This window comes from Herpailurus yagouaroundi, unplaced genomic scaffold (genome assembly GCF_014898765.1).
Source record: "Herpailurus yagouaroundi ecotype Mexico unplaced genomic scaffold, PumYag 140, whole genome shotgun sequence".
NCBI lineage: Eukaryota > Metazoa > Chordata > Mammalia > Carnivora > Felidae > Herpailurus > Herpailurus yagouaroundi.
The window spans coordinates 10,069,767-10,081,853 of record NW_024412395.1 but is presented as its reverse complement, the minus strand read 5'-3'; the positions used below and the strand labels follow the sequence as shown (position 1 = coordinate 10,081,853).

At 40.6% G+C, this 12,087-nt stretch overlaps 1 protein-coding gene across 1 annotated transcript in view; it reads left to right on the top strand.

Annotated features, from left to right (window-relative positions):
• The window catches only part of RALB (RAS like proto-oncogene B), a 44,460-nt gene extending 32,878 nt beyond the window's left edge, over positions 1-11,582 (top strand). The window contains exons 4-5 of the mRNA XM_040474816.1: positions 3,441-3,618; positions 9,798-11,582. Of these exons, the coding sequence (XP_040330750.1) occupies positions 3,441-3,618; positions 9,798-9,917 (298 nt within the window). The 3' untranslated portion in view covers positions 9,918-11,582. The remainder of the gene's footprint in view (positions 1-3,440; positions 3,619-9,797) is intronic.
• Positions 11,583-12,087: the final 505 nt, after the last annotated feature.

Here is a 12,087-nt window from a genome sequence, read left to right as displayed (position 1 = left end):
CCAGCGTCGGGCTCTGCATTGACAGCGTGGAGCCTGCTTGGGATTCTCTCTCTCCCTTTCTCTCTTCCCCTCCCCCACTCATGTGTGCACATGCGTGCTCTCTCTCAAAATAAATAAACATTGAAGAAAAAAAAGGAATCTTAAGAGGACGAAGCCATTCCATACACTCAAGAACTTCTAATTTTGTTTTCATATAAATCCTAAGAGACAGTGATCGATGGGTTAACTATCTTTATCCTTTTTATAATTTTGCTGGAAAAGTCATCATTTTGATCTGTTTTGAGGTTGATGAAACATTGTCAGGAGAGTGAAAGATGTCAGTTAGAGTGACCGTTTGCGGCACCTGTAGGACTTGTAACATAGGTGAGTGAAAAGAGCCCAGCTTTAGAATCAGGCAGACCTGGGTTTGAATCCTTGCCCTGCCACCTAGCAGTTTGGGGACCCTGAGCAGGTTTACTTGGCATTGGAGATTCTGTTTCTCTGTCTGAAAGTGTACTTGTTACTTGATGAGATGAAATGAAATGATGCTTTGGGCTGTCCATGTGTAAGGGCAGAAGCCACGGCCATCCTGTACCGCGCTGTGTCCCCAGGCCCTGTCACAGTGTAGGCACATGGTGCTTACACAGTGAGTAGAATATGAACCGCTGTTATTCATTTTAAGTGCAGTGGTTAAAGATACCTGAAGTTCATTGTTACCAAGAAATTGTGAGCTGTTAGGCATAATTCTTAGAGGAATTCTGATGGGGATGGCGTCTTCCTCTTTACCCTACACGCTTGTTTTCTTTCTCTTATCTACTCCCCTTATAAACATATCTGTCCAGATGACTTTTGATTTTAAGAAGCAAATCTAGAGTCTAACAGGGAACTAAAAAGGGAAGAAAATCCATAATTTTTTTTTCCATTCTTTAGCAAGTTCTGGTCAGAAGTTAAGGGGTCAGCCAAAGGTGAAAATGAGGAAACTAAATTTCCCCCCACAAGATTTGGAAGGAAGCATCAGTGAGCCAGGGGGCCCTCAAGGGGTGATCCCAGGTAAACACAGTAGTCGTCACTTGCTCGGCTTCAAAGTGTCAAGTCTTCAAAGGTGGCACATCTAAATTCTCTGGTACTATAGTACGTGCATGGTGGCGATCAGTTAAATGACCAGGACTCTTAGGAGAAGTCCTGTGAGTTTTCAGACTTTCCCGACATGCCTAGGGTTTTCTCTATGTGGGTACAGTGGATGTATTCATAATTGTGAGTGCATCCTTGAGGATAAAACAGGACGGATGCACACACTTCCTTATTATCTTGAATGTCCGAGCCTTTTGATTTCCCATTACCCCATGACTCGCCAAGAAAGGACGTGGAGGGCAGTGGGAGAGTCACGTCCAGAGAAGACACAGTGCCAGCCTCGTCCTGTTGCCCCGCACCACGCACACAAAGCCATGTGTTCTCAGGGATTTGGAGCAGTCTCATCTCGTCTTGGGAGGTGGGTTTCGGTCATTATGTGAGAACGGAGGTCCTTAGGAGAAAAAGGACAGATGACTACCTAAAAGAAAAAGGGAGGGCAGGTTAGCTCTTCTGACTTGAGCTCCAGACATTCAGAGAAAAGTCACGAGGCTGTCCAGGTTTCTCACGGCATCAGAAACGGAAAATGGAAGTAGGGCATCTGAGTCTTTGTGGTTAAACTCCTTTATGCCTGTTAACAGATTTCAAACATAGCATTTCTGTATTTATGGAAAGGTCCCAACATAAAACAAAATGTTAACATGCTCCATCTTCCTTGAAGTTTGCCCTGGACAATATTCAATAAGCTCAAAAGCTAGGTTTTTTTTTTTATAAGAGACCAGAATCGGTACTTCTATTTTTGCATGAATATGTTTATTAATGAGGTCATTTTACAAACCTCTGCATGACTAATGAGCCAGAGAGCTATCAGTTTTTCTTGTCATAATTTGTGCTGATCACGTAACTTCTAAATGTAGCATGTTCTTTGACCCCTGTTGAAATGCAGGCTATAGCAAAGCTACTTAGAGGCAATTTATAAGCATCTCTTTATCTTCTTTTTCGTTTTTCTTAGAATGTTTGATATCTGATACTTAAATTGACTCTAATGGAAAATTTTTTTTAAATTTTCATATTCTGAAACGTTACCCTATATCATAGAGAAATCAATACAGATCCCCACAAAATACACTTTTGAGGTGGTCTATTTTGGGAATATATTGGAATGTGAAAGTAGAAATGTCTTCACTGGACCAAAATACTGGAAATGAAATATTTATTTTTTTAATATTTGGTATTGATTAGTAATTTAGGTAGCTGATAGCTTTAGGAGAGGTAAAATTTAAGGTGTTACAGTTAATTTTTTTTTTTTAAGGAGATGTTTTTGAAGTACTTTTCCATAGATATTGGATTCTTTCCTTTCCTTTTTTTTTTTTTACTTTGTAGTAGAAAAATGACACACAATAAAACATGATTAGTGCCTAACTTAACTGACCTCATTCCATTGCTTGTAACATTTACTATATCTAAATGGAAACTGTGGTGGGGAGAGGTGCGGGGAGTCAGGGGGGGGGCAGGTGCATATACGCATACAGATGTAATCGAAACAGAAGTTTCACAAAACATACTTCATGTCATACTTGAGATCCCCTCTGATGTTTCTGCCCTGGTCTATGGTGTTCTGTTTCACTGAGGGAAAAAAACGTTGCTGGTTGTGACCCATTAAACTGATTTCACGATCCACTAATAGACTGCCACCTTCCGTATGAAAAACACTGATTTCACAGCTGTTAGTGTCACAAAGAAATCATACCATGTTTTCAGGAGAATTATTACGCATTTTATGTATGAAGATACTTCTTTTAATATTTATTTAATTAATTAATTAGAGAGACAGAGAGAGAGCAAGGGAGGGCCAGAGAGAGAGGGGGAGAGAAAGAATCCCAAGCAGGCTCCATGCTGGCAGCCCAGAGCCTGATGCGGGGCTTGAACTCATGAACTGTGAGATCTTGACCTGAGACGGAATCAAGGGTTGGGTGCTTAACCGACCAAGCCACCCAGGCGGCCCCTGAAGATACTTCTTTTAGCTTGTTTTTATCCCAGAGTTCCTAAGTTGTCCTTTTTGTTAAGAAGTTTTGGTGCCTAAGCATCAGTTGGGGACCCTGTTGAAATGCAGAATCCTGGGCTCCTATTCAGACATTCCTTCTGTGGGCCTCCTATTGGGCCCAGAAACCCGTGTTTGTGACGAGCACCCCAGGTCCTCCTGATGTAGGCAAACTGAGAACCAGGCTTTGAAAACACTTGTTTGTGACAGGATCTAGGGAATGCTGCCTTGGGACACGTCCGAGCATAACAATTTTTTCTGCCGTAGGAAAGCCGTTCATTTTAGATGCATCGGTGAAATTGAGTTCTCATTCTAGCTTTCTTAGCTGCTTTATTTTGATGCAATGCCTTAGGGAACAGATCCTCCGCGTTAAGGCCGAAGAAGATAAAATCCCATTGCTGGTCGTGGGAAACAAGTCCGACCTAGAGGAGCGGAGGCAGGTGCCCGTCGAGGAGGCCAGGACGAAAGCAGAGGAGTGGGGTGTGCAGTACGTGGAGACGTCGGCTAAAACGCGGGCCAACGTGGACAAGGTAGGTGTGCGCTCTTTGTGTGTTTCTTGGGAAACTGCAGCACGTAGATGTCTCATCTGTTTGGTTTTGAGGGAACCATTTGTGGAAAGTAGGGGAGAACTGACTTTTCCAGATGTCTCAGCCAGTACAGTGAGAAGCCCTGGGAGGGTTTGACCGTGGATTTAAAACAACCCAGAGCAGAGTCCCCTCACTTTGTCTTGAGTCTTTGTTAGAGCATGCTTAAGGTTGGCCCCTGGAAGTATGGCCCCGGGGTCAGTGAAGGCAGTGCTGGAAGGACGGCCACAGTGGCACCTCTGTGCTCTCATCTGCTGCAGCCTATTGTTCTCCAGGAGCCAAGTCCATCAGCGGGTTCTTAGCGGCTTCCCCAGGGAAACATGTTGTACCTTGATTTTGTTGTCAGTGACTTATCGGTTAGATTTATTCTTTTCCCCTTACTGTCCACCGGCAGAGCCAATGTGTTCTGTGTTTGTTACTTAGTCTCCAAATACTATTTGCTCTCAGGAATCAACTCTCCCATCCCCTCCCCTTCCCTTCTCTTCTGTCTCTTAGCGATGCCCAGTGTACTTTCTCATTCAAATCTGACGCTGGTGAAAGGGGGACCTTGACAATGCTGAAAATCTTTTTTTTTTTTTAATAATTTTTTTAAGTTTATTTACTTATTTTGAGAGAGACAGAGACAGCACAAGTGGGGGAAGGGCAGAGAAAGAGGGCGAGAGAAACCCAAGCAGGCTCCGTGCTGTCAGCTTAGGGCCTGATGTGGGGCTTGAACTCACGAAACGTGAGATCATGACCTGAGCTGAAACCGAGAGTCAGATGCTAATCAACTGAGCCACCCAGGGGCCCCGACAATGCTGAACATTTGACAGTTGGAAGATCCACCTACTAGTGATCGCTATTGTTAGGTTTTGGGGTTTTTTCTAAAGAACTAAGGTTCAGAGCGGTTGCCACACAGTTAAAGTGAACAGCCTTATAGATGAGGCTTTCCCTTCTGCCTTCACCTTGTTTGTTAGCTCTTACTTCATGATCTGTGTTCTTGTAACATCTAAACCCACCTCATTTTGGCAGTCGAGCAGTGGATATGTCTGCTTTGTATTATGCGGCGTCAGCATCTGAAGCCCCCAGATTGCATCTCATGTTGCTCCTTCTTATGGGGAAATAATTCTCCTCTACTTCTTACCTGAGAGGGACAGATTTGTGACCAAGCTTTACTTTAGCTTGAAATGAGTCTAGAAGAACATTGGTGTTTAGGATGTTGGTATTAAAAGGGGCTCCCTTGCCTGCTTCCCATTCTGTGTCTCCCTCTCTCTCTGCCCCTTCCCCGTTCATGCTCTGTCTCTCTCTGTCCCCAAAATAAATAAACGTTGAAAAAAAAAATTTAAAAAAAAAATAAAAAATAAAATAAAAGGGGCTCCCTTTATTTTTTAAACAATTTTTATTTATTGTTCAAGTATAATCGACATACAATGTTACCTTCGCTTCAGGCGCACAACAAATTGATTTAACAATTTTGTATATTACTCAGTGCTCACTATGGTAGATGTAATCACGGTCTGTCACTGTACAATGTTATTACAGTGTTACTGACTATATTCCCTAGGCTGTACTTTTCATCCCTGTGACTTATTTATTTTATAACTGGAAGTTTGTATCTCAAGTCCCCTTTATCTTTTACACCCATCCTCCCACCTTCCTCCCCTTGGGCAATCACCAGTTTGTTCTCTGTATTTGAGTCTGTTTTTGTTTGTTTTGTTTTTTTAGATTCCACATGTAAGTGGAATTTACATGGAATCCTCTTATTAGGGGAGCCAAATACCCCCTAGGTCCATCCATGTTGTTGCAAATGGCAAGCTTTCCTTCTTTTTGCATGCTTGAGTGATATCATTCCACTGTATATATGTTCCACATCTTCTTTATCCATTCATCTATCGATGGATTGCTTCCATAATTTGGCTGTTGTAAATCATGCTGCTATATATATCAGGGTGCGTATATCTTTTCAAATTAGTGTTTTCATCTTTTGGTAAATACCCAGTAGTGCAATTACTGGATCATATGGTTTTCCTGTTTTTCATTTTTTGAGGAACCTCCATACTGTTTTCCACAGTGACTGCACCAGTTTGCGTTCCCACCAGCAGGGCAGGGAGCGGTCCCTTTTCTCCACATCATTGTCAACACTTCTTTTCTTTTCTTTTTGACAAAATACTAGCCTGACTGGTGTGAGAGGTGATTATCTCATTACGGTTTTGATTTGCATTTCCCTGAGGATTACTGATGTGTCTTTTCATGTGCCTGCTGGCCGTCCTTGTGTCTCCCTGGCTAAAATGTCTATTCAGGTCCTCTGTGTATTTTTAAATCAGATTATTTGGTTTTTAGGTGTTGAGTTGTAGAAGTTCTTTATATCCTGGATATTAACCCCTTATCGGATATATGATTTGCAAGTATCTTCTCCCATTTGGTGAGTTGTCTTTTTCTTTTGTTGATGGTTTCCTTCCCTGTGCAAAGGGTTTTTATTTCAGTATAGTCCCAGTAGTTTATTTTTGCTTTTGTCTCCCTTGCCTGAAAAGACAGATCCATAAATATGTTGCTCAGGCTGATGTCCAAAAAATGACTGCCTGTGTTTTCTTTTTATTTTCCCTCAAGTTTTTATTTAAATTCCAGTTAGTTAACATACAGTATAATAACAGTTTCAGATGTACAATATAGTGATTCATTGTTTCCATGCAACACCCAATGCTCAGGCCTCTGTTTCTTTTATGGGTTTTATGGTTTTAGGTCTCACATCTAGGCCTTTAATCTATTTTGAGTTTATTGTTGTGTGTGGTGCAAGAAAGTGGTCCAGCTCCATTCTTTTGCATGTGGCTGTCTAGTTTTCCCAGCACCATTTATTGAAAAGACTAACCCCCCCCCCCCCCGCCCCATGCATATTCTTGCCTCCTTTGTCTTAGATTAATTGACCATATACTCATGGGTCTATTTCTCTGCCCTCTCTCCTATTCTGTTGATCCTTGTGTCTGTTTTTGAGCCAGTACCGTACTGTTTGGATTACTAAAGCTTTGGAGAAGTATGTGTTGAAACCTGGGATTATGATACCTCCTTCTTTCTTAAGACTGATTGGCTTTTCAAAGTCTTTTGTGGTTCCATACAAATTTTAGGATTATTTGTTCTAGTTTTGTGAAAAATACCATTGGTATTTTGATAGGGACTGCACTGAATCTCTAGATCGCTCTGAGGAGGATGGACACTTTAACAATATTAATTCTTCCAGTCTGTGAACATGAAATATCTTTCTATTTGTTTGTGTCATCTTTAATTTCTTTTATCAGTGTCTTACAGTTTTCAGAGTTGAGGTCTTTCACGCCTTGGTAGAGTTTATTCCCACCAAGGTGTTTTATTCTTTTTGGTGCAATTGTAAATGGAATTGTTTTCTTAATTCTTCTTTCTGCTACTTCAGTTTTGGTATATAGAAACACAACAGAGTTTTGTATATTAATTTTATATCCTACAACTTTATTGAATTTATTTATCTCTACTAACAGTCTTTGTGTGTGTGGGTGGTATCTTTAGGGTTTTCTATATATAGTATCATGTCATCTGCAAATAGTGACAGTTTTACTTCTTCCCTTTTAATTTGTATGCCTTTTATTTCTTTTTCTTGTCTTATTGCTGTGGCCAGGACTTCAGGACTATTTTGAATAAACGTGGTGAGAGTGGACATCTTTTCTTGTTCTTGATCATAGAAGAAACGATCTCAGTTTTTCACCATTGAGTATGATGTTAGCTGTGGGTTTTTCATATATGGCCTTTATTATATTGAGGTATATTCCCTCTAAATCCACTTTGTTGGGAGTTTTCATCATGAATGGATGTTGTATTTTGTCACATGTTTTTTCTGTGTCTATCGAGATGATCATATGGTTTTTATCCTTTCTTTTTTTAATGTGATATATCACATTGATTTGCAAATATCGAATCACTCCTGTATCTCTGGAATAAATCCCACCTGATTGTAGTGAATGATACTTCTAATTATTGTGAATTTAGCTTGCTGATATTCTGTTGAGGATTTTTGCATCTGTGTTCATCAGAGATATTGGCCTGTAGCTTTCTTTTCTTGTGGTGTCTTTCTCTGGTTTCGGTATTAGGGTAATGCTGGTCTCCTAGAATGAATTTGGAAGTTTTCCTTCCTATTCTTTTTTTTTGGAATAGTTTGAGAAGAATAGGTATTAGTTCTTCTTTAATGTTTGGTGCAATTTACCCTTGAAGCCATCTGGTCATTGACTTTTATTTGTTGGGAGGTTTTTTTGTTTTTTGTTTTTTGTTTTTTTTATTACCAATTCAATTTTGTTACTAGTAACCGGTCTGTTCAAATTTTCTATTTCTTCCTAATTTCGTTTGGGAAGATTTTATGTTTCTAGGACTTTATCCATTTCTTCCAGCTTGTCCAGTTTGTTGGCATATAATTTTTTAATATTCTCTTAAAATTCTTTTTATTTCTGTGGTGTCAGTCATTATTTCTCCTCAGAAAGGGTTGGCTTTATTTTACTTATTTTTTAAATGTTTATTTATTTTGAGAGAGAGAGAGAGAGAAAGAGAGAGAACATGAGTGCGTGTGAGTGGGGGAGGGGCAGAGAGAGACCGGAGAGAGAATCCCAGCAGCATTCTGACAGCGCAGAGTCTGACGTGGGCTCGAACTCATAAACTGTGAGATCATGACCTGAGCCGAAATCAAGAGTCACATGCTTCACTGACTGAGCCACCCAGGCAGCCCAGAAAGGGTTCACTTTAGAAGCATTTTGGTAGCGTCTGCAATATAAATCTGTCTGTAATGTGAAGTATGTTCACTCGCTGTTTTTTCCCTCTATTATTTCTCAGCTCTTATGCTGATTGCTGTGCCGTTCCAAATCTCTTTCTTTGTATCAAATTGTTTCCTAGTTGTAGAAAACACACAGAAAATCCAGACATGTATTTCATTTAAAAAACACCGGGAAGGCTTTCTTGGCCTGGAACCCGGGATGTGTAGTTTTTGACAGGCTGGTGGGGGTTGGGGCTGTTGCAGGCTAGCTTGTATCTCCTTCCTCCGCTGGACCAGCTTGACCTGCCAAACAGGACCCAGCAGAAACTTATGACTGGCAGCATTGTATTCGCTTGTACACAGTTTACACGAAAGGTTGATAAGATCAGCCCGTGAACAACTTTGTCATCATTTTAAATTGGACACATTCCATCCTCCTCCTGCCTTTGCTGTTAGAACAAAACGAAAAAGCCGTAACATTTGAAGTTGTTCACTGCTGCTCTTGTGGGTGGGGTGCTTAGGTCATTTTGTGGGGAGGGGGGTGCCTTTTTGTGCCTGGAGCTGGTGGTAAATGCACGTGGAGTCCCCCACTCAGAAAGCTCCATCTTCCTTTTCACCAAGAAGAAGGTATGTCTATGGAAATAAAAGGAGGTTGTCGTTTTGTGTGAACATCTGAAGATTAAAGCCTGCACTCAGCCTCTTGCTTCCAGTCTCTATCACTCCCTCTGAGAAATCTGAAATGCTTCTTTGTCTCAGGCTTATTTTGTCTGCTTGGGTATCACGGGCACTTTGGCATGATTGCTGGAGGCAGAGGGCAAAACCCAAACTATCTGACAGATGATAATTTGTATCTGAATAGTACATTGCATTCAGAGGACAAGTCATATCAGTTCTTGATAAAGTGCCTTTCAGCTAACGTCTCAAGGAACAGCGGCTGTTCCTGAGAATGAGGGTAGGGGCTGCTTGTGGAGGGGTGGTGGGACAGCACATCTCTCCTCTCCTGTCCCAGTTTCCTAGTGCAGGAGCCTCAGTTTGTTTATGGTTTATTTCCTCTTCTCTCAACCCCACCATGTTCCAAGTCACTAGTCTTGCTGGAGAAGCCGTCAGGCATAATGATGTTCCTACCTGTACAGGGTCGTGATTAGGATTACATAAGGTGTGGTGGTGTATAAGAAAGCACCCAGTAGCAGGTACGCATGTTCTTAACCTTTCCTGGTGGTTGCAAATGCTAGAAAGTCTAATGCAAAATTTGGCTCAGGGTTTATAAAAACAAGTTTGCTTTATGCTTTAAAATGTGACTACATATCCTGCTTAGTGGAATTGCTTCATGAAATCATTAAATGGCTTTTTCCTCCCTATTCTTTTCGTTCCTTCCTCCGCACCCCAGGTGTTCTTTGACCTAATGAGAGAAATCAGAGCCAAAAAGATGTCAGAGAACAAAGACAAGAACGGCAAGAAAAGCAGCAAGAACAAGAAAAGTTTTAAAGAAAGATGTTGCTTACTGTGAATGCCAAGATGGCGGATGAAGCACTCACCGCTAAGGACATAGGGTGGGCTCATTAAGGGAAGCGTATAGTCGACTTCTTGGTGTACTCCCTGCTCTCCCAACCTCATTCACGCATACTTCTTTAAATGGGGAAAATATTTGTGAACCAGTGGCTGGCAGAAGAAATAAGCCCTTGTCTATGCATCGGAATGGCTACTTTGTCAGGAGGTTTTGGAGTTTCCTTCTCTCTCCCTCTCTCCCTCCCAAAAGTTTAATCACGTGTCTAGTGCTATAGGTAGGAAATAGTCAGGTGTTAATTAAAGAGAAATACAGTGTCGTAGCATCTTCTTCCCCACCCCCCTAGTTTTAGAACGTTACCATCTTTTATTTTGGAATAAAAAATGTCCTATGTTATTAGGTTTGGGGAGAGGTGGGTAGGATAAGACTCTCCCCAACTTTTATCAGTGTAACAGAAGTATTCAAAAAAATCCACTAAGTTCTAAGGACACTGAAAAATTCAGAGATTTTTTTGTGTGTGATAAGTTTCTTGGCAATACCCTGCAGATCTGAAGCACCGTGAAAAAATAAAATAAATATGAATCGGGCCAGATGGGTCAGTAACAAGCTCATAAATGCTTCTTAGATACGAAAAATGAAAATCAAATTCTTCATATGTAAAAATTAGCCAATTACAGCCTGTGTTGGCTATTTCTCTCCTATAAGGATCCTGAATTTTGTGTAGAAGCTTCTTTTTAGCAGATTAAGTGAAGACTCCAGAGTAGTATGCTTTATACATGGCATACTTTCCTTATCAGAGCAAAAAATCTATCTTTGGTTGTATCCTTCCCTAACTGCCAGCCAAGGTGAGACCCTTCCTTCTCCACTGGTAACCGATGTCTGTCCTTCTGGTCGACCTCTCTGCATGCAGAGGTTGAGAAAGCCTCTTCCTTTGTTTCTTTTAAGTATAATGAGTTCTTCTGAAGAATGTGATGAGTTCAAATTGTATCCTCAAATCATGAAGCCAGCGCCAGTGTCAGACATTCTGCTACCTCTCATAGAATTGCTCTGTAATTCTAAATTTAAAATTAGAAGATGTGGGAAAGGATAGGATAAGCCATTGCTTTTTACCTCTGAGAATTGGCTGCTGTTTCTAATATAATTTTCTTCTGAGACAGCCATAGAGTTGGTTCGAAAAAGGCTCTTATTGATGAGATATGGTAAACTTTTTTGTATATCAATATTCTAAATTTAGCAACCAGAAAAATTTTTCCTCAGGAAAGGAGTACTGTGATGAAAACCCAGTATTCAGCACATTTCCCCCCATTTTTTGGAAGTGACATTTCACATATAGGTGCCAAAAGGGAACTGGGGTCGGGAGAGTGGGAACCTTTCACATTTATGGTTATTACGGAAATTGTGGAAATTATGATCTGACTGGGAAGCAATCTTGTATCACCTCCCAAAGAATCATGGGTCTTTTTTAAATAAAAAAAGCAGACAAATACACTTTTTCAGGGCTTCAAGCTTTTTATTTTACCCTTTCGTCATACACGTAAAATGCAAGCATTAAAGAAACTGACAGTAACTCGTTCATTATTGATTATGTTAGGTTTTCTGTGATATCAGACAAACTTTATTAATCCTTTGAACTGGACTGTGGGAAATAAAATTTAAATATAAATAGTATTTTAACTTCATCTTTCCTTTGGGAGAGAGGACTACTCTTCTTAAAATTTCCTTCTAATGTGTATTTATTTATTTTGAGAGAGAGAGAGCAAGTGAGTGGGAGAGGGGGAGAAGGAGAGAGAGAGTCTCAAGCAGGCTCCATGCTGTGAGCACAGAGCCTGACGCAGGGCTCAGTCCCATGTGCTGTGAGATCATGACCTGAGCTGAAATCAAGAATCGAATGCTTGACCGACTGAGCCACCCAGGCCCCCCTCATAAAATTTGAAAACTTGAAGGTAATCACACACTTGAGGTTTTTCAAACAACCTTTTTTCTTTTCATCCTGGTTTGCTACCCGTTTGATATCAGTTCTGGTCAGTAGTAGGTAGATTTGGAGTATGCACAAATATATTAAAGATGGTATGAATTATTTCATGCTCTAGAAATTATTCTTGGTAGGTGCTATCGGTATATTTCTAAAATTATATTTAACTGGATAGCAATCAGAAATGCATCTTCTTAAAGA